We start from the raw sequence: 24,263 nt of genomic DNA, 5'->3' as shown, positions 1-24,263 counted from the left end.
CAACGTGCATACAGCTGCATGCATACATACCGCACCCAGTGACTGATACTATGTGGATGGATCGTATCGTCACAAAGACCTTGACTTCTCAAGGAAGGATTTCAAATACTCGACCACTCACAACCCATCGAGAGAGCTAGAAGTCAGCAGTCAGCGACTCAAACGCGTCCAATCATTCAACTCACGAGAAGCTTCAAAGCGCAGAGAGAACTGGGAAGGTTCGTGCAGGCATTGCAGGAAATCCTTGCTTCAGGATGGAGCTATCGGGAAAAGACGAGTAAGTGCTATCACTGTGCGTGCATCAATCCATCCCTAGCTCCGAGTGAACGGAGCCAAAATTCTTCCTCCAAGCAATTCAAACTCGAGATGCCGCCTGTACCACTCAAGTAAGATCGACAATGTGGCCAGAACCCTTCCGCCGCATTGCTTCTCCAAAATGTCGTATCGTTTGCCTCGTCACAGTAGTATCAGTAGAAGTAGTCAAAAAACCCCCAAACGCCCCGCGCTCACCGCCATTTTACAGCCAACCCGTATATATGCAATCAGCCCTTCCCGGAACGATGCTTTTTTCGTGGCCAAGGCTGCTTCACTGGCTCACGCCCTCTAAATGTACTCTCGGTTAACATTATGCAGCAGCATTGCGTGCAGTAATCCACTTTGCCGCTCCAAACACTCTCATTGCGCCTGCTACCCATCCAATCTAAGGGTGACCTGGCGGCTTCCTCGCTGATTGCTCCTCCTCTACAACAGGTGAAGGAGATCGCACTGTACCGCTCCGTAAGGCTTCCTGTACCGCTCGCGTATCTGTTCCGGTATCTTTTCCTCCAAGCACCGAGGATATTTGCGCCTGTGGTATCGCAGACTTGGGTGATAACGAGAGTGCCCGCTGAAAGTCACTGCCATCCACAGGCTGTTTGTTACGCGCCTGATCGTCCTCGTCGCTACTAGGCGGCGTCTCCTCATCCATGCCATTACGAGCACGTGTCGCGCTGCTGTCCATACTTTCACGTCTAAGTCGATCAGCTTTGTCTTTGAGCACTTTTGCTTCTTCTGCCGCACGCTGTGCACGGACCTGCTTTTTCCACATCCCCGCATATCGACCTCTTTTCGCCAAAAGCTCAAGATGTGTACCTTCTTCGACCACCTGACCTTGGTGCAGGACTAGAATCTGGTCGCACATGGTGATGGTGCTGAGACGATGGGCAATGACGAGCATAGTGCGGCCTCTTGCAAGAGTCTGAAGGGCTTCTTGGATGTGTTCCTCCGTCTCAGTGTCAAGTGCTGCCGTTGCTTCATCCAACAAGATGATGCGTGGATTTTTGATAATCGTTCGGGCGATGGCGACACGTTGCTTCTCGCCTCCCGATAATCGAAGTCCTCGCTCACCGACTTTGGTTTCATACTTGTCCGGGAAGCCCATGATCTTGTCATGTATGCTAGCAGCTCTGCATGCCTCGTAAACCTCCTCGTCCGTCGCGGTTTGCCGGGCGTACTTCAAATTGTACATGAGCGACTCGTTGAACAGAACAGTGTCTTGAGGTACGACGCCAATGTGTTTTCGCAAGCTGTCAATTGTGACGCTCTCCACATCGTGTCCATCGATTCGGATGCTGCCAGACTGGGTGTTGTAAAACCTGAAAAGGAGACGGAAGATGGTCGACTTGCCGCCGCCAGACTCGCCAACCAGCGCCGTCGTCGTACCAGGCTTGCAGACAAACTTAAGGCCTTGCAGCGCAGGCTTGCGATTGTCATAAGAGAAGTGAATATCAGTATAGCTTATTTCACCCTCACACCTTTCCAGAGGTTGTGCATCTGGTTTGTCCTCCACAGTTGGCTTTTCCTTGAACAGCTCCAGCATGCGCTCTGCGTTGATCATATTGTTCTGGATCATGCGGTAGAACGTGCCAAAGAAATTGAGCGGGCCTTGGAGTTGGGTCAGGTACGTCAACAGTGTGACGAACCTTCCCACTTTCAGCACTCCGGTCGTCACTTGGTAGGCTGCAATGAAGCTCGCTACAATCAAGCCGAGCATGAAGACCAGATTCTGAATTGTATTCATCAAAGCCAGGGAGAAGGTGACAAGGTATTCGGCTTTCTGAAATTTGTTCACAGCTTCTCGGTATCTGTTGAACTCATAATCTTCGGCATTGAAATATTTGACAGTCTCGTAAGACATCATTGAGTCGTTCTTGACGGCGTCTTCTTCTCGGCTTGCGTTCGTGGCCTGGCGACGAATCTCTGCACGCCAGGAAGCCATGCGGATCGTGATGTAGATATACCAAAAAGTGACCACAGCGATCACAAGGGCATAGTAGGCGTCGAAATCTACCAGAAAGTAGACGAAAGCTGCGCCGAGATCAATGAGCATGGGTAGTACGTTAAAGGTGACGGATTCCAGGAAGGTGTTCAAGGACGCGCCTTTGCCTAGGGCGGACAGTACTTCGCCAGTCTTCTTGCCAAGATGGAATTCGAGACTGAGCATGTGGACGTGCTCAAATGCAGCCACAGACAGCTCTCGATACGAGTACTGCTCAATGGGAATCCACAACACTTGTCTGGCTGCACCGAGAAGGCCGTTCCCTCCTTGGAATAGCCGGTAAAGCACGTAGAGGCCAATCGCAAGCCACGGCATGTACACTACCCCGTTGTCGCCTCCTGCCAAAATGTCGGTGATGCGTCCGACCTGGATTGGCACGAGAATTTGGATGCCGCGTTGCAGGAAGACAATGATAAAGCAGATGACGAAATTGATCTGCAGCTTCCTGTCTTTTGCGGGCCATATATACGGCGTGAAGATAGCATACGCTCGAATGTACTCCCACCAGCTGCGGCTTGGGGTAGACTTGGGTTTCTCCCAACCAGCTGGAGCATCATCATCATGAGTATGGGTAGCAGCTCCGTTAGGCTTTCCATTCGCGGTGCCATATCCATTGGTGGCTCCTGTGGCATGTCCATTACCAGTATGGCCATTGGTGAGAAGGGCTGTGGTCTCAGAGTCCTGTGGTGTCTCGGGTCGCTTCTTGTTGAATCCTTGCAAATACACGAACAAGGCATAAAAGGCAACGAGGGCAAAGACGGCGAGTATGCGGATGAGATCGATCGTCACTTCCGTGATTTCCCACTCGGTCATGTCTCTTCGCAACTCTCCGCCAGGGGGATGGTGGGCCTTAGGCTCACGATGCTCAGATGTATACAATGCGAAAGAGGCGCCAAGGAGGATGAGCTCCATCAGCGCGGCAACAATCCATGTGACAAAGTGAGCAATGGCAGGCGAGGGTGTCGAGTCTATCATGTGAACGAGCAACAGGACATAGACCATGAATGAGCCCACCAGATAGATCTGTGCCGTTAGCAAGTGAGATTCTGCGCCAGGCCACATGTCCGAACTTACTGTCGGTGCTTGTCCGCACCACCAGCCTTCATCGCGAGCGACAATAGCATGGGTTACCACAACTACGACGTTGGCGGCTAGTGAGAGGATGACGGCGACTTGCAGCCATTCGAAGAGCAGCTTCCTCGATCTGCTGAAGTCATAGCCACTCGGTATATCCCTCTCTTTCTTGGGTTGGTTGTGTTTCTTCTTGGGTAGCGGTTTGCCTCCAGGGCCCAGCTGCTCTGCATGGTGGGGTTGGTCATTATCATTACGCGCTGAGGCGATGCTGTGGACGGTGAAGGTGACGAGGTAGGTGATTAGTAGGACGATGGGGTAGGCGATCTGGACGTAGTTGAGCAGAGCCTGGGCCACAGGATTGGACACCCAGGGCGGCGCCGAGCTGTGCGCCATGGTGGTGATGGCGGAGGTGGAGGTGGAGGTGGAGGGGTTGGGAAGCCGGTGCCAGTGCCAGTGCCAGTGCCAGTGCCAGTGCCAGGCAATTCCTCCGCCGTCCGTCGTGCTCCAAGCAGGTAGCGACTGTCTGTGGATGTGGTAGCAGGAAAGAAAAGGCTAGAACTAGTCTGCAGCAGGTCCGCTCAGCAGGTCCGATCGATGCAGATGCAGGTGCAGAGCCATGGCCGCGCGGGCGGTGAGGCAGGTGGTCAGACGGCGAGGGGTGGAGGAGGAGAGCGAGGCACAGAGGGAGAAGGAGAGGAAGTGCAGATGATACACATGCGCATGCTCATGCTACACACTCGATCGACCGGAGAACTCTCTGGAGTTCACGCGCTCTCCAGTGCCACCGACTAGACCTCAGCGAGGTTTAAGCTACGATCGACTTTGCAAGGGCTTACGCTTAGCCTTCCCATTTGCCGCACAAGCACTCGCGCTTCTTCCGCTCAGCCAGCCAGGATGTGCCTTGCCGCCGACGCTGCACACGATGAGCATGTGGTCGTTTGTTCCCGCTGTCCGCTGCAGAACCGGGGCGTGGCATGTCGGCATCTTCGATCGAGCCTGCTGCCCTCTTAACGCGCACGTCCGGACTACTGCACTCCCGCCTGCTGTCGCACACCTCCTCCTCCTCCTCCTCCCCCCCAGAAGCCAGATGGTGTGCGCGAAATAGGAAACGCACTGCTTGTGCTGCTTTCGATCGCGCCCCCGGCCTACGATTCGTGCTCCCTCCCTCCCAGAGCTCTCGCGACCAGCCGATGACAGCTTTGCGGACCCGCGGCCATGTTTCTGCTTGGGCCTGGCCTGGCACCCGGTCTGCATTCTCTGGAAGCAGGCTCCGTCAATGAAGGGTCCAATTGCGGAGGAGTGGAGTGTTGCTGGCTGCCGGGAAGTAGGCAGTAGTACTACTGTAGTAGTCGCAGTAGAGGGATGAGAAAGTCAAACGGCACAAAACGTTGGGACCACGAGTCAGCCAGTCCTCGCCCACTCGACACTGCGCATGTCCTGGTTGTTTCAGTACCGAGTACTGACATCTCAAGCCTTGGGGAACGAAAGCCTGTGGTATACATAGGTCAATGTCATACGTCAATCCGACAACCGGCCTGTGCAGGGCCGGCCTTTTGCAGACCGCCTTCATCACTTCAATAATAACAACAAATCCAGGAAGACATGACAAGCACCTGTCGACACCCATGTATCGAGGCACAGGCAACACGCGACGCAAGTCTGCTGCTCCACCTCGCTTCTCTGAAGTAATACGTGCTGACAGTTCCCGGCACATTGAGAACGAGTCTAATCGCCTGCTCGGTCCATATGCTGCTTACCGTTTCGGCGAATACAACTTCCCTGTCCGAAGTGAAGCCTTTGACAACAGCCCATGGTAGTACGTATCATGTTGGCTGTCGTTTCATGCCAAACGGATTGCGCTTACCCACCGTCTTCGAGACACTCCCTTTGCCAAGTTCCACGCTGCGGTGCCATGGTGCCCAGTCTCCCGCCGCATGCGCACTCCCAGACCATGTATATAACAAGGCTTGGCACTTCTTTGAATCACCTTTTCGTACGACGGCGAAACGATGTAGGATTCAGTTCCAGAACCGCACAAGAACGCAATCGCGGACCGGCCTATGGGTGGCGGCATCGATATGCATGTACATATGTAGCTGGACATTCCGGGTTCTGCTCCCCGTCAGTGTCAACATGGATGTTTACATCGCGCCGCGCGGGTCTCAACCCTGTTCGACCTGCCTGTAAGCGGCAAGAGCAAGCTTTGCATCTCAAAACAGTAACTTGACTAATGCACAAGGCTTCCCCAAACAAACGAAAGCGACATGTTTCGGGCTCTAGAAGGTCATCGGGGCAGAGTAATGTCCACCGCAAACTCCGGGGCCACCATTCCGACAACATCCACCCGCATCCAGCGGGCTGCCAACGATGCCGAGCCGAATCGCCCGAGATGTATACATCATCATTGATTTATCTTGTTGAGCAGCTTACGCGGCCTCGAAGAGTCCTCAACCAACACGCTGCGAGTTCGGTCGCCAATAAATCGCTGCGTACTTGGTACATGTAAACGCTATCGTCGTATCGAGCGGCAGCAGCAGAGGTACAGCATTACAGCGGTTGATGTCAAGAGAATCGCCTGGTCTAGGCAAACAGGGAGTGACCAAATCCCAGAAGCGATCCACGATCCTTCGGTTCACGACAGGAAGCTGCGTAGCGCATGCACGTACTTGGATGAGCGTCACAAAAGGCGCTTGACCCGCGCTTAGTGGTCGGTACGACTTCAATGCTTGTCGTCCATCACACCTCATTCAGGCAGCTCGGTGCCTTCCACGGCGTCAGTACGTATTGAGAATGTGTTCTAGGAGTGAGATGAGTGCGTTTCGTTCGGGGGCCTTTTACACGAACCTTCCTGGTCAGAAGGCCTTCCATGAGAGCATCCTACACTTCCGCGCTGTCTACGACAGGCCAAAAGGTCAACGCATGGTGGCATCTTCCACTTGCGATCTTCATAAGAGGCGCACTCCGACGGACACCTCGATACATGTCCTTGGCTGCGCATATGAGGGAAAGTGGCAAAGGCGACGTTGTCCCTCGGGTTGCTGCACAATTCTATATGGGCGAAGAGATGGACCTTGAACAGCCATGTCATTCGCGATATATGCAAACGGTCTGAAGTAATAATGTCTGACTTCAGCTTTGAGATCCGGCATTCCAGCCAAATCGCAGGAATGCTCGACCCGAAATGTACGAAAAAACGCCAAGGCTCGGATTTGCCTATGGCCAAACAAAGCAGCACAGGCAGGAGCCACCGCGAACATCAACAATGATGTCGAGAATCAGCAGACTCTCAGATGACTCTCGTCACAAAGAATGGCAGCGTCGGCCACGTTCTCAGGCTTGCCGGACATTTTGCTCCTCCGTCCGCTGCTGCTATCAACCGGGATCTTCGCCAGATATCAGTACTTACCGCTTCTGACAATGACCGGGCAATCTAACGCTGAGGACACGCCTGTCAAGTCCGTAGAATCGGTAGAGCGCGGACGCGGACACCGTCCCAAGCATCCTATCAAACAAGACACAGGGTTCAAACGGAGTCCGGCACCATCCCCAAGTCCATCCCGCACCAAAGAAGACACCTGCTGCAAGTGACAGGATGTTGAGCTTTTGCCTCGACCACAGATCATGTGCACTGCTGCCAGCTTGCTTGCCCGCAACTTTGAAGCTGGTCCTGGCAATGGAACCTGGAGCTAGCTGTTGGCCGCTTGACGAACATGGGCAGTACGAACGCGCCCATATATATATAGTCTGTTCAGGAATCATAAAGAATACAGCAACAGTGTTACTGAGAATCGCAAAGATGGTGGCCCTCGAAGAACGGGATCCAGAAATGCCGGTGCGACACTGAAAAGCCCAATACACTTGCATCTCTTGCTAACCTTGGAGTTGTGCCTCACAGGTCTGGGGCGACCGTACTTGGTTCAGCCATCGGACTGCTGACGAGCATGCAACTCATCTGCTCCCTTACATCAAGCCAGATAGTCGGATCATTGATGTCGGGTAGGACGGCCTCGCTGGAAACCTGAATAATTCTTGCTTAAAAGTCACTCTCGACTACAGATGCGGAACTGGATCCATAACTCTCGACCTGGCTCGAAAAGTCCCCAAAGGATTCGTCCTAGGCATTGAATACAACGAAAGTTGGTACAGAAACCTTCCAAATCCAAACCCCCCAAATCCCCTGATATATAGAAAAACACAGACTCAATCCAAATCGCAAAATCCGAAGCAAAACGCCAAAACATAACCAACGTGGACTTCCTCCGCGGCGACGCCAACGATCTCTCACACCTGGAACCCTCATCCTTCGACATCTCCTACTCCCACCAAGTCCTAATCCACCTCCCCAACCCTCCGTCCGTCCTGAAAGGCATCTCCCGTCTCATAAAACCCGGCGGTCTGATCTCAACCCGCGACAACCATTCATTCTTCACCCACCCTACCAGCCCCGCCAACGAACGCGACTGGGAACTCTACCGCATCTGGTCTCGCAAGAGAGGCGCCCATCCTGACGCAGGCTTCAAAAATCATCTCTGGATGCACGAAGCTGGGTTTGCGTGGGAGAGGATCAAGTATGGGAGTGCGGCGTGGGAAGCTCCGTATAGTGCGAAACGGGATTTTGCGGGGAGTCAGAAGAATGGGTTTTTGACTGTTTATGGCGTTGAGCCGGAGGAGGGAGATCGGGGGTTTTTGAGGGAGTTGGGGGAGTTTTGGGAGATGTGGGAGAAGGATCCGGGGGCGAGGTTTGTTGGGGTTGATGGGTGGGTCATTGGGTTTAAGGAATGATGGTTTGGTGATGACTTGATCACATGTAAGTGTTTGTATGTGGGAGCTACTTAATTACTCGATAATGTGTAGATTAATAGATTGGATATAATTGCTTGTGCTGCTTTTACTAATGGACATTTGTGTCACATGAGGAGTACTTGCCATTGAAGCAAGAAAAATCAAATCACTTTCCCAGCCAAGTGATCTGCACATTCATATCCAGTTTCAAGAGTGTTACGAAGCTTCTGCGGATGAATCGTGCACTGCAGGTATTGATAGCCTGACAGCATTCCCATGATTAAATCTTTTCGCTTACCCGAAGCGACACTATGTACATTCGTTGACGATCCAGGCTGAGAAAGAAAACCATTATCAAACTATCAGGCCAGCCTTCTGTAAAGTCTCAACATCACCTCCAGCCTCAATTACCGCTTTCATAGCCGCCTGGCTCAGACGTCGTCTCTTGTCCGCCGCTTCCTTTTCTCGTCTCGCTTTAGTCTTGGAACTCCCAGACGGTGCCACACCGTTGAGAATCTTTCCATGATCCTGTGGTGTGAAATTCACGAATCCGCCTTTGTCGGCGCCTTGATGGTGGCGAGGCGTTGTGCTCGCAGACTTGGTTCGCCGATGTCGAGAATTTCTCCTCGAGCCAGAAGCTCGGCGTGAGCGAGATTCAGTTGCTGGTGGCGAGGGCGAACCTCTTCGACGCACCCGTGGAGTGTTCGGCAGACCATTTGGTAGGGATGGCACATAGAAAGGCGAGGCTGCTAGTGGTGTGTGGAAGGCTGATGTTGGTAGAACAGCGGTATCTGGAACGGCTGTGGTGTAATTGCCGCTGAGTACGCTAGGGTCGCAGCTGATACCAAGCCCTGAGTTGTGGTTCTGGCTCTGCTGATTGAGGAGCAGGCTATGACTGAAACCTCCAAAGGGGTCGTCATTGCCCAGAAAGGGATCTGCGGGTGCGTAGGACGTTGAAGGAGGTTCTGCAAATGGTGCTGCCGACCACGTATCGTTCAAGTCTGGGGAGCTTGAGAAGCCAAAGTCGAACTCCTGGATCTTGTTGGTGGCGAGCGATGACCCACGATCTGGGTACAGGGGAGCGACATCATTCAATGGCAATGTTGCCACATATGGATTGGACGGAAGAGGTAGTGGAGCCTCAAAGTAAGATGTATTTGCATGGCTGCCAGGGCTTAGCAGTGGCGAGGCAAGTGGGGTGTGTATCCGCGCAGCTTGTTGGAAAGTGCTCGCCAAAGGTGAGATCTGATCGTCGCATCCAGGCACAGGTGGATATGTAGGCGACCCGAAAGCAGCGAAGGTGTCTTGGGTAGACTTGGCCGAAGGCGGGGGCGATGCTGGAAACGTCGCGTGATTTGAAGGAAGTCTAAGTTCAAACTTCTTCGGACTGTCTTGTATTCGCTCTGCCCAAACGTCCTTGAAACCAGCTCGATACCGCGACGGTGTCATCATCTTCGAGGGCGATGCGCTATGCTTTCGTATGGTGGCACCAGGAGTAGTGGCAGCAGATGCTAGTGGCTTCGTAACACCTACAGGTCGTCCACGTGAGACAGCGCGTAGGTTGGTGACGCTACGATGGGCCGAAGGTCCTCTTCTTCCGTTTGCAGCTGAACCAGGCTCTCGGGATTTTGGTCGCTGGATTGAATTTAATTGGTTCGTCGGCGAGCCTGGTACAGCTGGAGGTGAAGGAAAGCCACCGAGGCTCAGAAAGTCTGGATGTGACTTGGCATTTCTCAGCTTCTGCTGCCGTCGCTCACAATCCGCAGCATTTTGCTCCAATGCCCTCAATTTCTTGTGCCAGAAGTCAAGCGGAGCTTTGGCCTTAGGCTGCTTGGCTTCAGGGATTGGCTGCTCTTCGGCGGACCAGGAAGGTATTGGCGAAGTGGCGTCTGTCTGATGGCTTTGTTCGCTAGATCCAGAGAAGTCGAAAAGATTGCCAGACTCATCGGAACTGCTTCTTTCCCGCGTATGCCCACCAAAGCCAAACAGATCGTCGTCGTCAAGGTATTGGTCAAAGACATTGTTGCAAATGCTTGACCACTCGGGCTCTTTGTTGGTATGCCGCACTTGGACGCTGCTCTTACGATCGGTGAGTGTCATCTCGGGAGATGCCGTGTCGATATAGATTCGAGTTTGCGATTAGCTTGCGAGCTCTAGGCGTTGCAGCGTGACAGCAGCGTAAGAAAGATTAGGGGTGTATGTCCTAAGTACAGCGCGACTGAAAGAAACGCCGCAGGAGGTCATGGTGTGAGGCACACCTGGGACAGAGCTATTGTAGACGCACCTCCCAGCCAACCAGCATTCCATTCGGTAGGAGGAGGAACAATCCATATTGGTCGTTGCACGTTACGACCCTGCATCGTGATAGCGACGTGACGTCGAATGGCAGAATGGCTTTGTACAAGCATACATTCCGTAGTGCTGGCGGGCTGGTCGTGGAATGCGCAACGCCAAGAACACGCTGTCGCCGAAACAGCGCGGGCATCGCAACGAATTTCTCGCTCGCGAACAACAAGTAGTCTCTCGCTGTAGTACTAAGCTTTTCTGTGTCCAAATACTGTCGTTGAACAAATAAGTCTCATGTAGGGTCTGGGGACCATGATCGTTCGCGCAACCTTCTCGGAGCCGCGCGGCCAGAAGCGCCAGAAGTCTGTCGACTATGTCGCTGCGAGTCCAGCGCCTCTGGCATCATCTTCTGTTGTAACCATTCATCTAACGTGGAGCGGGCGGCGGCAACTTCTGCTTGCTCAGCAGATCCTATATGCGCCAGATTCTGCGGGAGACGGCTGCCATACGCGCCTGGATGAGGTTGTGATCCCATGGAAGGGATGCCATACCCTATCCCAAATGCAGCAAATGGCGATGGTTGTATTGAAGACGTCGGACTAGTCATAGAGTGCGAGGATGGTAAACGTGGGGCGCGAAGACCTGGAAATGATGGACATGATTGCTCATGAAGCGCGCCTGTACAGAGGCATTCGCCCGGACTTGTGGAGCCGTACAATTCTGACAACGAACGCTCCAGCCTGGGAGAATCAGAAGATGCCGAGTAAGATGATGCCGAAGCAGGTAAAGAAATGGCGTGATATGGTTTCGGCTGCGATGCTCGAAAGGGCGGGAGGCCGTCCTGATGCTGCAAATCGTCGGGATGAAAGAAGGCACAGCTTGAGGCATGCACAGTGCCTTCACACGCACAAGAATATTGCAATTCTCGATGCTTGGACGTCTTGGTCAGGTGGGTAGGTAACGAAGTAAGTCCAGATAGAACTGCCGGGGCTCTGCTGAAGAGATTGACATTACCGGGCGCTTGAATCGGTGCTGTTGCGGGCGCCGGATTATCCTTGGCTCGTTCTATGATCTTGTCGACGACCACGAGATGTGACTTCTTCAGATTCTTCTTCACAAAATTGCTCACGAACAGATTACACCTCAAATCCAGCTCTTCTTTGATGTACAATCCATCTCTCGGCTTGTTCACACCCAGCTCTGAAGCCTCTCTGGGTTCCGTTCCAGGTACGTTACCACCAACACTCCATTTGCTCTTGATGTCAACGCCTGCGGGTGCGAAGACGTGCGTTTGAATTCCGAGCGGCAGATCGTAGAAGCAGGCTTTGTACGACACTTCGCCTTTCACTGCTCCGCCCGGGAGATAGTGGATTTGATCGGTAATGAGATACCAAGTGGCAAGCTGAGCCTCGTCGGGAGTTGCGTTCGGCGGCGGGTCGGTGGGTTTGTGTCGGAGCACCAGAGGGTTCAGCTCGATCATAGCATGATGGTCGTGGAGCTGTGCCACCGCCGTCTCGCGCGAGATGGACGACGGCAGCGGAGTAATGTTGGTAATCAGACTGCGTTTCGACATACCCTGTGTCTGCAGTGACATCTATCGTGCTGGGCCATGATCCAAGGACGACGCGCTTAGAACTACTGTAGCTGAGCTGAGCTGAGCTGCATGCGCGAAAGCTGATGTGGGCCCTATGTGAGGTCGAGGGGAGCCTCTGGTCCATACAATACACCGTGGCGGGCATGTTTGACACGATACCATGTTTACCAGTCTTGGTACGGCCACATCGATATGGATGGCAGCTCACAACCACACACCTCCACCCCCCAGAAGCCTTTGCATAAGCACAAGAAACACATGCACTTTGTACACTTCCACTTGCCTTTCGCGACCCCCTCACAGCATGAAGCGCGAGGTCATATCACTCGATTTCTGATGGTATATCCATGCTCCAGCAAATGCTCTGCTCTCTTTACGCCTGGCGATGTTCCTCATCATGCCGATACCGGGAAGAGACGATGACGGCATCGAAAACACTCTTTCGGCGGCACGGCGTGACATTCGCGTTCAATGATCGACAACAGCCTTCTCCGTCAATTCTTTGAACATTCGTTGTGAGCTCAAGTGATGGTCATTGAGTGGATACGTCGTGCACGCATCTCGAGAATCATTTCCAACTTGCTCACGCCAAGTCACTGGCCAACAAGCCTGAAAAGGGCTCTGGAATGCCACCATGGTCTGGGAACAAATTGAGCCTACGCCTCCGCACATCACATACTTACTGCTATCAACCTTCTTGATATTCTATGTTCTATTCACGAACTTTTGGCGAAATCGCCGTAAGTGGCGAGAACTCCTTCAGCCTTGCAGCACATAACGCTAACCTTCATTGGCAGTACATTTGAGCGAACCACCCATTGCACTGATCTTCGGCATAGTCTTGGGCCCTTTTGCACTCGGATGGCTCACACCGAATTTCTGCAGACATGGAGAATGTATAGAGAACGCAGGTCAGCAGGGATGGGGATGGGGAGACGGAGTCGTCCAAGAGATCACTCGTATCATCGTTGGTATACAAGTCTTCGCTGTCGGTAAGTGATCGAATCAGTTTTGTAACATCAGAAACAGCTAATGGGTATGTCAGGCGTTGAACTTCCCAAGTTCTACTTTGGTCGCCACTGGAAATCCGTCACCATGATGCTTGGTCCCGTCATGACCTTTGGCTGGATTATCTGCGCGTTTTTCTGCTGGGCAATCTTCAAACTAGACATTCCGACATCGATGGTGATTTCGGCATGTCTTTCTCCCACCGATCCGGTCCTGGCCGCTTCCATTCTTTCCAACAGCCAATTTAGTACTCGTGTACCGAAGAGACTGCGTGATATGCTGGGCGCCGAATCTGGCTGCAACGATGGCATCTCATTCCCATTTCTCTACATCGGCTTGTACCTGCTCGCGGAACGCACTGCCGTTGGAGCTCTCAAAGACTGGTTTACCCTCACCCTGCTCTGGCAATGTCTTTTTGGAACAGTCCTAGGCCTTGTCATTGGACTGACGTTCAACTGGATCCTTCGCTTCAGTGATGCAAGAGGCTTCATCGACAAAGCTGGCTTCACAGTCTTCTACCTTCTGCTGGCACTTTTCTGCATTGGAGTGGGCTCCACTCTAAACGTGGACGACTTTCTGGTTGCTTTCGGCGCAGGATACGGTTTCGCCAGAGACGGCTGGTTTGCTAGAAAGACCAGGGAAGCAAATCTGCCTCATATCATCGATGTGCTGCTCAATTCGTCGATGTTCTTCTATCTGGGCACCATAATACCATTTGGAGCGTATGGCGATCTGCTGACGACACCATGGATCACACCGGGAAGACTTGTGGGTTTCTTAATATGTGTCCTGTTATTCCGTCGCATTCCAATTGTAATGGCCGCCTACCGCTGGATTCCAGATATCAAGACCCTACGAGAAGCAGTTTTCTGTGGCCATTTCGGCCCCATGGGTCTGGGCGGCTTGTTTCTGGCGATTGAAGCTAGGGCCGTGCTAGAGACTGGAACCAGCACACCGTCCTCGCACCCACCTGTCTATCACGACCCTTTGACTTCGAAAGAAAAGGCCATCGAATCAGTCTGGCCAATTGTCAGCTTTATCGTGCTTGGCAGTACCGTTGTGCATGGCCTCAGTGTTTTGATAGTCAGCCTGTGGTCCCATGTCCGAAGGAACAAATCAAATCAAGCAGGAATTATAGCGGCAGAAACGGATCCATTGACGGGAATGGAGCACGATGAGGGTGATGGTGACAGTGCACCGAGTGAGACTGAAAGCGAGCATGAGCAGCCGTGAAGCAGCTTGGATCCAGCAGAATTCATCACGGCAACACAGACGCTTTCCAAACGTTGTACACCAGGAAAGATCACGAAGCCCTCATTAGCGCAACTGGAATCGTGAAGCCGCCATCGATGATGAATCATCATCTCCAACCCGGCGTGCCTCCGACTCCTCCAAGATTGGTATAACCTGCAGCTTGAAGGTGTCCGGAGATCATTGAATCAAGTGGATTCCAAACCACGTTTGAAAAGCTCTCCGAGGATGAAATGCGCTGCGGGAAAGACGGGAGCTTTCAGCATACCGACGAGGAATCGAATTGCGGTTACGAAAGGGGTTTATGTTACTGACAACAGGTAAATTCGTCGATATGATCAGAGCAGAGGAGAAATCGCTAATGTAATGCAGACTTCGTGATCGAATTTATCTGGACACCACGGAAGGATCAAGGCAACAAGAGACTGGCTTTGCGCTTCGCTCACTGAGCACCGCAATTTAGACAAGAGCTAGGCTGGATGGTCATGCACAAATTCATAGAGATTACGCTATATATATCTGTCCTGGCTTTGTACACTCTTCAGCCACCACCTTTGCAGCTCATCTGGGTATCTCATCAATGTCAGTCATCAAACACCGACCACCAAACGCCTTCCAGTTCTCCCAAGATTTCACACAAATTCTTCAAGAATTCTGATACTCGCAAAGACATTCCGAACCTGTTGGCTGAGGCGTCAATCCTGTCGTGATTCGAGCTCCAAGAGCTCCGTTCTGGTATTCATAGCATGCCGGTGTATCCTGACCTCCGGCACTGCTGGAAGTGATGTCCACGGCGTATGGCCACTGTTTGCCATTGCTGGCTGTCGAAGAGTCCTGATCTGCAGGTAAGGTTCGTGCCGCGGAAAGATAAAGGGTTCCTGTAAAGGTAGTCTGGTTGAAGAAGCACTGGGTTGCAGTGTTGTCGCTGGTTAAGGAAACTGGAGGGTTGAAGGCTTTCTCCATCTCGAAGCTGAAAGTGTATCGTGCTGAGCTGGTGTTGGAGGAAGGAGAGATATAAGTGAGTGCTTTGTCTGTGAAGTTGACAGTAAACGGGCTGCCGCTGGAGCTGATAGTCAGGTTCGCTGGTACGCCTTCATCTGGTGTGGATGCTGTTCCAATCGTGGCGTAAGTTGAAGAAGTGTTTGTAATAGTCCAGCCGAAAGTCGTTAAACTCGTCGAGAACGACGAAGAGTCGGCGGAGTTATATACGTTGTAGGGGTAACAGTTAAAGGTCTCCGGGTTGGATGTGCAATTCGTGGTGACTGTCTTCAGTGCAGTCACCATGTTGTATGAGCCTATCGGGAACGGCTGTTGATCTGCTGGCTGGGCAGGCGTAGGGGCAACTGTATTGCTTTTCGGCTTGCCTACAGTCAAGCCCAATGCCAGCCCCAACACCAAGCCCAGCAAAAGTAGAGCTGCCAAGGCGACAAGAGCTAGTCGTTTCCAGCCACCCCTAGGCTGTCGCTTGTGTCCTCCTGAGCGTCTGAACGCAGCCAGCTTCTCGCCCTCGACCGGGCCCTTATGATCTTCGTCTACCAGCATAGGTTCTGGTACCCATTCGTATGCAGGCGGGGCAGTTCTTGGTGTTCCTGATGCGGAAGTATCGGTGCTGTTCTTGTACGCATAACGATATCCTGGCTGGGGAAATTCGACCGTCTCTGCTGCCGACAGTGTAGGGAAGTCTGAGTTTGTATCGCTGTTCCGGAGGACAGACTTCTGCGGTATGGGTGGAGCAGTCGGAGTGGTCGGTGTGGTGCTTTCGGTGATTCGATCGAGGCGTCCAGAGACAGGAGTGGAGATTCGCCTGCTCGCAGGTCTTCGAAGGGCATTGTCTGGCGGCCATGGCCACGCTCCTGCTGCGTTTGACATGTCGCGTGTGAGCGCTCAGCACGCAGGCAGTGAGTGGGAGAATGGACGATGGCGCGATGGGCAGCCACCAGCACTTTTAAGCTGGCGCATAAGGTTCAGTGATGCATGTCGCTCTGGCTACTGGCAGCTGAGATTGGGAGGAGCGGAGTGTCCGCCTGCCATCCCATCGTGGCCGTGGTCCCTTCCTCGGCCTGCCGTTTCCATGCTGCTTCCTCTCCTAATGGCTGGGCTGAATCGTCCTTGAACAGGCATCGCCTTGAACCTGCCAGACGTGGAATCTCGAAGCCGTTAGCCGATTCGCGCCTTCCTGCAATTGGCGGGCAGCTCCGAACCTAATTTCAATTCAGTTTCGCTAGCTTTCCTCATGAACCTCGTTTTGTCAACAACACCTACTCGCGCAGCCGCGTGTGCGGAGAGTCTCAATCTCGGACGACCAGCCGGCGAGGGCGGCAGAAAGACACGCGCTCGTCTGGCCAAGGCTGCTGAGAACAGATCGAGGCTCTAACAGACGAGCTGCCCGCAACGGCATTGCGCCTGCATATCGAGCATTGAGACATCGAACCGACTCGCTAGCAGCACTGTTGCATTCAATTCGAAGCATGGTCTTCGCTCTTCACCTTCAGCTGCGAGTTCTTGGCACGGATCAATACAATAATCTCTGTGCTAAGCACACCATTCGCAATGTCTTCGCCTGTCATCATACCAATCGCTTTGGACTCGGATGGCACCTATAAGATCCCTGTCCAGACTAGCGGCGACAGTCTGCCCTACATCCAAAATGACGAGCATTTTCTAACCAAGGTTGCGGAATATTGGATGAAGCAGCAGAAAGGTAGTGCCCCAAAGCCCGGCACTTATCGTCTCCAACGTCTGCCCCCCGGTTATTCTGGATGGGAGAAGAAGCGTTCTACCGACGGCAAGCACACTGACAGGTGTAAGCTCTTCCATTGTTGAGACAAGTCATCCTATCCGGCTGACATTGACATTTTTTAGGGATGTATGGTCACCCCAACGGCACGTTCCGCTCGATCATCGAATTCTTTCCACACTTGAAGCACCTTCAGGATTTCGGCGGCACTGTAGGCTGCCCATGCAAACTCTGCGCTGGCACTGCGAGGAAGACTGCGCGTAGCAGTGGAAGCGGCTCAACTGGTAGTCCCGGTGATCGATCGAATTACTTCCCTATCGCCAGTAGCTCGAAAGCTGTGCCTTTCCCGGCCAAGCCGAAGGTGAAGCCGAAAAAAGTGAACCATGATCTCTCGATACCGGAACGCGCCAAACAGGTCGATAAAGAAGGTATTCCTGATATCTATCGGGACATTCTAGACGTTGTGAAAGATGCTGGACCCGAAGGTATAGGGTATCGGGAATTCAAAGATCGATTGTCGCCGGACTGGCGTGCTGGGCACCAGGAACTACTGGACCTGCTCATAGAATGGTCGGAGTTACCGAGCTTCATGCCACGCTATGGTGAAGTGGTCCTTTTCACGCGCTCCATCTCCCCGGACGAGGGCATTGCTTGGGACACATCATCAAATTGCTTGAGGCGATGGGATCTGAAATCTAAAATCTGGCTTGACCGGCCGAGATGGGAGGCAGGGGTTGTTACTCAACTTCCTCTCGAGCCTCTAACAGCCGATGATCTCGAGCGGATTCCTGATGTGGAGAACAGAAAACAGGGCATCACACTTTCAGGATTCCGTGTAGAGCCTCTCAACCAACCGGGATCGACCCTGAAATCGAGCGGACAGCATAAGTATGTTCCGTTACACGCCATCAGACCGTTCTCATGCTGGAAAGAATGTGTCGGCGCCTCAGAGGACGACTGGCATCCAACCATCAGGCATGCCCTTACTGTTGCGAGCAGCTTCTGTGTGATTGGCAAACACCTCTTCACAGGAAGCTGGCCTTCGGCAACCCTATTTGTGAGAGGGTTGTATATTGGGGCTGAGCTAATCCTGCTGGGCGATGCCGTTCGCCTCACGCCTAACACCACTGATGCTCGGCACGAGACGCCTAACACCACTGTGACCGATGTCTTGGTGGTCTCATCTCTCAGACTTCGCTTTGTAAACCTCGAGGAAGCTACCGATGATGACTATGATGAAAGCAGATCATATAATATATGTTTGCACGTCCTCGGAAAGGCATACTCATTGGATCCTAAGCGCTCATTCGGCGGCATAGGCAAGAGTCCAGTGAGACAGGGCCATACAGGATTTCCAACTGGACTTTTCAAGTATGGCACCTGGTTCCACGTCAACGACCCTACGAACGCCAAGGAGAGACTAGAAATACCCTATACTAAGGTGGTAGGCAAGTGCCTAGAGTACGATACACTGCGAGCTTGGTTTTCGACTCCGCCCGAGATGGCTTCGGCGCCAGCATTCCAGGCTGTGAACACGAAGCGACCGACACTCTCACATGGATCGAAGGCCATTCTTGATGCCCGCGCCTACAGCTTGAAGCACGACAGCCGTATTGACAAAGGATCTGGCAAGACATGGTTCTGGACAGAAACGCGCATCGAGCAGCTGGACCTTCATGAAATTAACGGCCGATTTGTTGGCGTCAAAGACGAGAACCGGACGAATAAGCAGATTCACGCATGGAGACAGGCCTTGAAGGTGCTCGATGGAAAGCGCGGGGGCGTAGAAGACTACCAGGCTGCTCTCAAGCTAAGAGAAGATGAGAAGCGAGAAAGTATGCCTTCAGCGTTCGGCATGATGGCGACGGCTGGGCAAGAGGACAGTGCCACCGACGCCGAGCAGCAGGGGCGAATCGAGGCAATGGACGTCGACGAAGACGAAGGCTTGGAGGATGCGCTCGCAGCGCAGCTGGCTCCTAGTCCCGATCAGGGGGATTCCGAAATGGATGAGGACTTGATGATCCTGGAGTGATCATGTCAGAATATGCCATGAATATTGGCCTGGCTCTATGTATTTGTAGATGGCGTGTATCGACTAGCTGACGCCGAAGCACGAGCAGAAGTTGCAGAGTCGAAGCGCCGACATGGATCTTTACTTGGGTGCTGTATGTAGTTGCCCTCACTCGAAGAACAGGCCTCTTGCTTCACAGCTTCGTCCGGTGAGGCAATGCCATCAGGCAGCACCAACATAAATCTGAACCCAAAGAAGCCAAAACTGCATTGGGTAAATTCTTGATTTGTCACATTGGCCGTGTTCGTCATCGCGTGCCCATCATGGTAGCAGTCATGATTCCCGGCAGCGGCAGCGGCATCAAATGCAGCTCGGCGCCTTCTCCTGCTGAATCATCCTCACCCCAGAAAGCACTCCACCCCACGCGACCTGCGCTCACAGTAAACACCTTTCTGCACCACCTCACCACACCAGACGACGACGACAACAGCAACTCCATACGCACCATAATCGAGCTTTCACACCCCCCAAAGCTTCATCAAATCGGTCTTCACCTCCTTCCTTTCACACGCCTCAAATCGACACAAACACCGACGTGCCCCGCTCCGGCCGAGAAACGAAAGCTTGGCTACTACCGCGAGCAAAGCGTACACAATTGGAAGTGTAGATCCTGCTTGGAAGAATTCATCATGTCGACGGCGGCGCGGAGGAGATTGATGCGGGATTTCAAGCGCATGCAGACTGATCCTCCCGCGGGTGTCAGTGCTAGTCCTATTGCTGATAATGTCATGACTTGGTGAGTGGGAGTAGGAGATTGTAGCCTTGCCACTCAGCAAGAGCTGTTGACGAAAGAAGATGGCTTCTTGCTGATACATGGCCGTCTGAACAGGAACGCAGTCATCATCGGACCTTCAGACACACCTTTCGAAGACGGCACATTCCGACTCGTGATGCATTTCGAAGAACAGTACCCGAATAAGCCTCCGGGTGTCAAGTTTATCAGCCAAATGTTTCATCCCAATGTGTACGGGACTGGAGAGCTGTGCCTGGATATCTTACAGAATAGGTGGAGCCCGACGTACGACGTGGCGGCGATATTGACGAGTATTCAGAGGTGAGGCTTAAGAGTCAGAAAATGAGCACGGGTGGATGCTGATATTTGTGTAAACAGTTTACTGAATGACCCCAACACGTCGAGTCCAGCGAACGTCGAAGCCAGCAATCTGTACAAGGACAATCGGAAGGAATATGTGAAGCGGGTACGAGAGACTGTGGAGAAGAGTTGGGACGACTGAGAGAGGTACATGAAAAGAGAGCAGTTCCAACCATTGCTATCATCTTCATAAGAGCATACGGAGTTCGGGAGCCAGCAAGTCTGAACCGACTTCCGAACATTACATTACGTGGCACTCATCGGCATGGAGCATCAGCGTGGAGTTAGACTAGGCGTGCTTTACGACGATACCAATGAAATGACAGCATCTATATTCACAAGCACTCGAACGAGCCATGACTTTCTCCCGCCTGGCTTTCGAAAGAAACAATCCATAGACGCGCGCAAGTCTGGATGGCACGATATCGAGCATTCGGCCTGCCAATAGCTTGAAGGCTCTAATTGTGTGAGAAAACAAATCGCAAAATGAAACCCGCCCTTGAGACAATAAGTGGGTGGGTGGCTTGCAAATTCTCACGATGATATGATCCATGCCATCCATCATCGCGTGGAAATTTCTAGAAACTAAACTGCAGCACTTAAGCTCTCCTTCGACATTGTGCTAGATGAGATTGATCATTGTTCCAAGAATGCTTAACGAGACCTGGAAGTAAGTCGAGAAGCTACCTGTGACCCGCTTTTTTTCACATGCTCGAACCTTTCCGAAATTTGGCAAACTATATCGTGTATGTGTGAAGATATTTCAAGTATGTTCGAAAAGCATTCTTGGCTGAAATAGTACTGTATCTGTGCCTGTCGGTTGTGTTCCCTGAATGTGTGCATGGTTGGAATGACGCTCCACGGGACAGACTATCTCGGATCGCTTCTGCTACGGCATGGTGAGGGCGATTTATTATCAAGTCATCATCGATGAATGATTCACAGGTATTCAGGGCTTTGACCAACATCAAAGAAGCCCAAGAGAGATATTTATGACTTCTTCAATCAAGTTTTCTCAAAAGATGTACAATTTTCGTATGCGAACTTACAAGAATTCATAAAAAGAGTCCTGTCTTCCCTCCATCATACAATACAGCCAATCACCTCGCTTCAACTGTGTGGGTATCCAGAAAATTCCAAATCATTGCGTGTGCTTATGAAAGTCGTGAAAGGTAGTTCCTTCTTCACATAAACCAAACAGCATACCCGACCCCAGCGACAACTGGCCAAAACCCCATACTTTGCTTCAACGAGAGTCCCGCCGCGCCGGAATCAGAACCTCCAGCAGCAGTAGTACCATTCGGCAACGACCCGTTAACATAAAGAGTTCCATTATCCGCAAGTCTCGCCAAGCTCGCATTATTCGCGACAGAATTCTGGTACTCGGTGGAATTATTGTCGTCGCAGCCGCAAACCGTATATCTTGCGCAATAGCAATTCGCAGGATGGCTTTCGTTCTTGCTGGATGTGCGGTTGTAGTAATTCCAGTAATGTGGATATGCGTAGACGTATGCGCCGTACAAGCCCAAAGCTCCGATTCCGAGGACAGTGCCTCCTACGAGATATGGCGCTGCGCCGAAACTGCTGCGTGTGGTGCCGGATTTGTAGGGCACCGAGGCGCCTCCGCCATAGTAGCGGGTTCCGCCTGCTCCGCTGAAGGCTGGGGTTGTTCCGCTGCCGCGGGATGTTGAGCCTCCTTCGTTGGAGCTTGTGCTTGTTCGGCCGGAGGAACTGCTGGAGCTGGAGGATGAGGATGAGGAACCCGAACGGCCTCCGCTTGATGATGAACTGGATGAACTTCCTCCTCTACCTCCTCCGCCTCCACCGCCTTTGCGTTTGAATAGCTCTTTCGCGGCTTCGGAGATGGGTTCGAGCGAGGCGGGGAGCGCGAGGGCGTGGATCGTCGTGACGAACGCGAGGAGGAAGAGGATTGCTTGAGGTAACTTCATAGTTGCGAGTGTAAAGTGTCTGTACAAGGTAATCGATGCGCCTCAGGTGTGTAGGAATCACTGGGTAATATATGATCGCGTAGAATGTTATGGGGGGCGAAGCGAAGCAACTTAAGCAGCGCCACTCGAGGCAAAGGCGAATCGGATCATCATCGACAGCATTACATAAATCCTTCAGAGGCCAAGACGCACCAATAATGATGAAGGAAGCTGAAGTGTTGACCGAACAAGGCTGTGCGGTGCGGCTTGCTGCGCCTTGAGGTCTAATGAGATCATCGGCTTTTTAGGCACAATTTAAGGCACGTGATAGTCAACCGTGTCTTAGTGTGATGTGAACTGTGGGACAGATCGACGAGGGCTGTGGCTCGCAAGCACCTCTTCTTTCAGACTTACATAATAAAGCTGAATCGAGCAGGATAGTGATTGGTATGTGTGTGGAGGAGAGGAGGAGTAGCCTTCATTGCGGACGTGGCTGATTGAAAGCCACTGCGCCTTGCCTGGAAATAGACGGCTGTTCTTGCTGGGGAGAAGTTGGGATGGACTCAGATTGCACAATGTCGAAGCCTTTGGATTTTGAGAGATTCTGCCGTCATAGACATCAATACGTACGTCTGGTCTCGGAATGGAAATGCGAGATATGCCTCTTTCGCCGCCAACGCGTTGTGTGTAACATGCTTTGATTGATTGACACCACCTGCACTTTACATCGCCACCAATCCAGCAGCTGCCATACCAAGCATGCCCAAAGACAACAGCACGGCAAAGCTGTCTCCCGCAGCAGTCGAACGAGCACCAGCAGTTTGCTGAGCTGGAGCAGACGTGGTGGGCTTCGCGGTCTGGCTCGGGGTTACGGAAGCGGTCATTGTCGTAGAGGCAGTCATCGTCATGTTGGTCATGGTAGTGTTCGTGCCACCGTAGGCCGCTGGTGGAGTTGTCATGTTCACTCCCGGCATTGGTCCCATTGTCGAAGGTGCAGAAGCAATTGGTGTTGCCATGGTGGTAGAAAATGAAGTGGAGGAAGCCATTGGCAACGACATCATCGAGGACATCATCGTTGGTGCCATTGAAGACACGGCGCCTCCACATGCGCTTGCGTCGACGGCTGGCGGCGCAGAGAACGTTTCTCCCTTGGCGGCGAGAGCAGCCTTGCAGATATCTGATGAGGCCTTGTTGGCCTCTGATGGGACGCATTAGCTGTCTACTCTGCCGCTGTCGTTCAGATCTTTGCAACTCACTCATCAAGTCATCAGCAGTACATTTCCCGCTGGCCGCAGCCTCGCACAAGCACTTCTGAGTGACAATCTTGATAGCTGGCGCGCCCTTGGTGCATTGACAGTACGCATCCGCGATACCACATTCAGTGGCAGCAGCCGATCCCATAGAAAGGCATTGAATAGAGCAAGCGGGAATCTCTTTGATGGCATCGGTTAAGGACAATTGAGCTAGCGCGCAGCTGGCGAGCGCCAGGATGGGGAATATGGCGTGCATCTTGGTCGTAAGCGGATCTTGAAGCTTGCTCTGCTATGCAATTGAAGTCAAGAATTGCGTGCGGTGCGATCAATGAGTGTGTTGAGGAATGAGGTCACCGGAGAGCGAGTCGACGTCCTCACAAGGCAAACGAGTCGAAACGTCGGAAATGAAATGCGGTAGGCCAACATAAAGGCGCGCCTTGCCCGAGAAGCGATCACATTCTGAGTTGGAGAATCCATGGCGAATTCGTTATTAGACCAGGCAGCTTGGACTATTTTGGTGTATCTGGCAAGGTGCTTTTTTTGGACAGTCGTGGAAAAGCTTCAGTCGAAGCTCATGTCAATGCGAGGCTCCCATGAATCATGGAACTGCCGGTGTTGGTCCAGGTCAGCAGAGGCCGGTAAACGGGATCGTGGGTACTCCATGGTGGCATTGAGTTCGTGCACCGGGGTTCTGAATGAGCCTATCTCACTAAGTCTCACTTCTGAATAACAAGGCCAGGATTGCAAGAGCCGCTCAATGCCGGTGGTGCTCGAATCAGAGCAGTACAAAGTGCGATGGCCTTCTGCCTGTTGCGAAGTGAGATGATAAGCCAGTAGAGCAGGACGTCGGAAGCTTACTGACGATGAAG

The 24,263-nt window shown here is 52.5% G+C and overlaps 11 protein-coding genes across 11 annotated transcripts; 6 read left to right on the top strand and 5 right to left on the bottom strand.

Annotated features, from left to right (window-relative positions):
• Positions 1-233: 233 nt before the first annotated feature.
• On the bottom strand, positions 234-4,024 carry MYCFIDRAFT_58214 (ABC transporter, ABC-B family, HMT-ATM type). The gene is made up of 2 exons (XM_007927692.1): positions 3,392-4,024; positions 234-3,340 (listed from the first exon to the last, which is right to left on the bottom strand). Exons 1-2 carry the CDS (start codon positions 3,782-3,784, stop codon positions 701-703), a joined length of 3,033 nt encoding a protein of 1,010 aa, XP_007925883.1. The 5' UTR covers positions 3,785-4,024; the 3' UTR covers positions 234-700.
• An 847-nt stretch (positions 4,025-4,871) lies between these two features.
• MYCFIDRAFT_211137 (uncharacterized protein) lies at positions 4,872-5,637 on the top strand. The gene has a single exon (XM_007927982.1). It carries the CDS (start codon positions 5,138-5,140, stop codon positions 5,576-5,578), a length of 441 nt encoding a protein of 146 aa, XP_007926173.1. The 5' UTR covers positions 4,872-5,137; the 3' UTR covers positions 5,579-5,637.
• A 1,679-nt stretch (positions 5,638-7,316) lies between these two features.
• On the top strand, positions 7,317-8,173 carry MYCFIDRAFT_36664 (uncharacterized protein; the record flags this gene model as incomplete). Its single annotated transcript, XM_007927579.1, has 3 exons — positions 7,317-7,387; positions 7,448-7,527; positions 7,590-8,173. Coding segments are annotated over 3 exons (735 nt in total), but the record flags the coding sequence as incomplete, so codon positions are not given.
• Positions 8,174-11,516: 3,343 nt separating this feature from the next.
• Positions 11,517-12,032, bottom strand: MYCFIDRAFT_7041 (uncharacterized protein; the record flags this gene model as incomplete). The annotated part of the gene is made up of 1 exon (XM_007927507.1): positions 11,517-12,032. A coding segment is annotated over one exon (516 nt), but the record flags the coding sequence as incomplete, so codon positions are not given.
• Positions 12,033-12,562: 530 nt separating this feature from the next.
• MYCFIDRAFT_87648 (uncharacterized protein) lies at positions 12,563-14,912 on the top strand. The gene is made up of 4 exons (XM_007927981.1): positions 12,563-12,793; positions 12,851-13,045; positions 13,099-14,632; positions 14,685-14,912. The coding sequence occupies exons 1-3, from the start codon at positions 12,688-12,690 to the stop codon at positions 14,292-14,294; spliced, it is 1,497 nt and encodes a 498-aa protein (XP_007926172.1). The 5' UTR covers positions 12,563-12,687; the 3' UTR covers positions 14,295-14,632; positions 14,685-14,912.
• A 45-nt stretch (positions 14,913-14,957) lies between these two features.
• MYCFIDRAFT_80353 (uncharacterized protein) lies at positions 14,958-16,181 on the bottom strand (the record flags this gene model as incomplete). Its single annotated transcript, XM_007927782.1, has 1 exon — positions 14,958-16,181. The coding sequence occupies one exon, from the start codon at positions 16,179-16,181 to the stop codon at positions 14,958-14,960; it is 1,224 nt and encodes a 407-aa protein (XP_007925973.1).
• Positions 16,182-16,593: 412 nt separating this feature from the next.
• Positions 16,594-19,081, top strand: MYCFIDRAFT_87647 (uncharacterized protein; the record flags this gene model as incomplete). Its single annotated transcript, XM_007927980.1, has 2 exons — positions 16,594-17,115; positions 17,175-19,081. Exons 1-2 carry the CDS (start codon positions 16,863-16,865, stop codon positions 19,079-19,081), a joined length of 2,160 nt encoding a protein of 719 aa, XP_007926171.1. The 5' UTR covers positions 16,594-16,862.
• A 464-nt stretch (positions 19,082-19,545) lies between these two features.
• MYCFIDRAFT_70788 (uncharacterized protein) lies at positions 19,546-20,555 on the top strand. The gene is made up of 3 exons (XM_007927746.1): positions 19,546-19,856; positions 19,950-20,174; positions 20,232-20,555. Exons 1-3 carry the CDS (start codon positions 19,750-19,752, stop codon positions 20,353-20,355), a joined length of 456 nt encoding a protein of 151 aa, XP_007925937.1. The 5' UTR covers positions 19,546-19,749; the 3' UTR covers positions 20,356-20,555.
• Positions 20,556-21,397: 842 nt separating this feature from the next.
• On the bottom strand, positions 21,398-22,162 carry MYCFIDRAFT_64178 (uncharacterized protein; the record flags this gene model as incomplete). The annotated part of the gene is made up of 1 exon (XM_007927726.1): positions 21,398-22,162. One exon carries the CDS (start codon positions 22,160-22,162, stop codon positions 21,398-21,400), a length of 765 nt encoding a protein of 254 aa, XP_007925917.1.
• A 550-nt stretch (positions 22,163-22,712) lies between these two features.
• MYCFIDRAFT_87643 (uncharacterized protein) lies at positions 22,713-24,240 on the bottom strand. The gene is made up of 2 exons (XM_007927979.1): positions 23,398-24,240; positions 22,713-23,339 (listed from the first exon to the last, which is right to left on the bottom strand). Exons 1-2 carry the CDS (start codon positions 23,648-23,650, stop codon positions 22,864-22,866), a joined length of 729 nt encoding a protein of 242 aa, XP_007926170.1. The 5' UTR covers positions 23,651-24,240; the 3' UTR covers positions 22,713-22,863.
• Positions 23,686-24,240, top strand: MYCFIDRAFT_207590 (uncharacterized protein). The gene is made up of 3 exons (XM_007927978.1): positions 23,686-23,708; positions 23,737-23,783; positions 23,813-24,240. The coding sequence occupies exon 3, from the start codon at positions 23,870-23,872 to the stop codon at positions 24,122-24,124; it is 255 nt and encodes an 84-aa protein (XP_007926169.1). The 5' UTR covers positions 23,686-23,708; positions 23,737-23,783; positions 23,813-23,869; the 3' UTR covers positions 24,125-24,240.
• Positions 24,241-24,263: the final 23 nt, after the last annotated feature.

The sequence above is a fragment of the Pseudocercospora fijiensis genome (genome assembly GCF_000340215.1).
Source record: "Pseudocercospora fijiensis CIRAD86 unplaced genomic scaffold MYCFIscaffold_4, whole genome shotgun sequence".
In the NCBI taxonomy this organism is placed as follows: domain Eukaryota; kingdom Fungi; phylum Ascomycota; class Dothideomycetes; order Mycosphaerellales; family Mycosphaerellaceae; genus Pseudocercospora; species Pseudocercospora fijiensis.
The sequence above is the reverse complement of the archived record's forward strand: the minus strand, read 5'-3'. Positions and strand labels throughout refer to the sequence as shown.

What these genes read in the sequence shown, in the direction of transcription:
- MYCFIDRAFT_211137 (XM_007927982.1), top strand. Translation starts at nt 5,138, where the DNA reads ATGCTGCTTACCGTTTCGGCGAATACAACTTCCCTGTCCGAAGTGAAG.
- MYCFIDRAFT_58214 (XM_007927692.1), bottom strand. Translation starts at nt 3,784, where the DNA reads ATGGCGCACAGCTCGGCGCCGCCCTGGGTGTCCAATCCTGTGGCCCAG. An exon ending in GGTGCGGACAAGCACCGACA is followed by an intron (nt 3,341 to 3,391) that starts GTAAGTTCGGAC and finishes CTAACGGCACAG; the next exon opens with ATCTATCTGGTGGGCTCATT.
- MYCFIDRAFT_87648 (XM_007927981.1), top strand. Translation starts at nt 12,688, where the DNA reads ATGGTCTGGGAACAAATTGAGCCTACGCCTCCGCACATCACATACTTA. An exon ending in GAACTTTTGGCGAAATCGCC is followed by an intron (nt 12,794 to 12,850) that starts GTAAGTGGCGAG and finishes CTTCATTGGCAG; the next exon opens with TACATTTGAGCGAACCACCC. An exon ending in TATACAAGTCTTCGCTGTCG is followed by an intron (nt 13,046 to 13,098) that starts GTAAGTGATCGA and finishes TGGGTATGTCAG; the next exon opens with GCGTTGAACTTCCCAAGTTC.
- MYCFIDRAFT_70788 (XM_007927746.1), top strand. Translation starts at nt 19,750, where the DNA reads ATGTCGACGGCGGCGCGGAGGAGATTGATGCGGGATTTCAAGCGCATG. An exon ending in GCTGATAATGTCATGACTTG is followed by an intron (nt 19,857 to 19,949) that starts GTGAGTGGGAGT and finishes CCGTCTGAACAG; the next exon opens with GAACGCAGTCATCATCGGAC. An exon ending in ATATTGACGAGTATTCAGAG is followed by an intron (nt 20,175 to 20,231) that starts GTGAGGCTTAAG and finishes TTGTGTAAACAG; the next exon opens with TTTACTGAATGACCCCAACA.
- MYCFIDRAFT_207590 (XM_007927978.1), top strand. Translation starts at nt 23,870, where the DNA reads ATGGCGAATTCGTTATTAGACCAGGCAGCTTGGACTATTTTGGTGTAT.
- MYCFIDRAFT_87643 (XM_007927979.1), bottom strand. Translation starts at nt 23,650, where the DNA reads ATGCACGCCATATTCCCCATCCTGGCGCTCGCCAGCTGCGCGCTAGCT. An exon ending in TACTGCTGATGACTTGATGA is followed by an intron (nt 23,340 to 23,397) that starts GTGAGTTGCAAA and finishes GCGTCCCATCAG; the next exon opens with AGGCCAACAAGGCCTCATCA.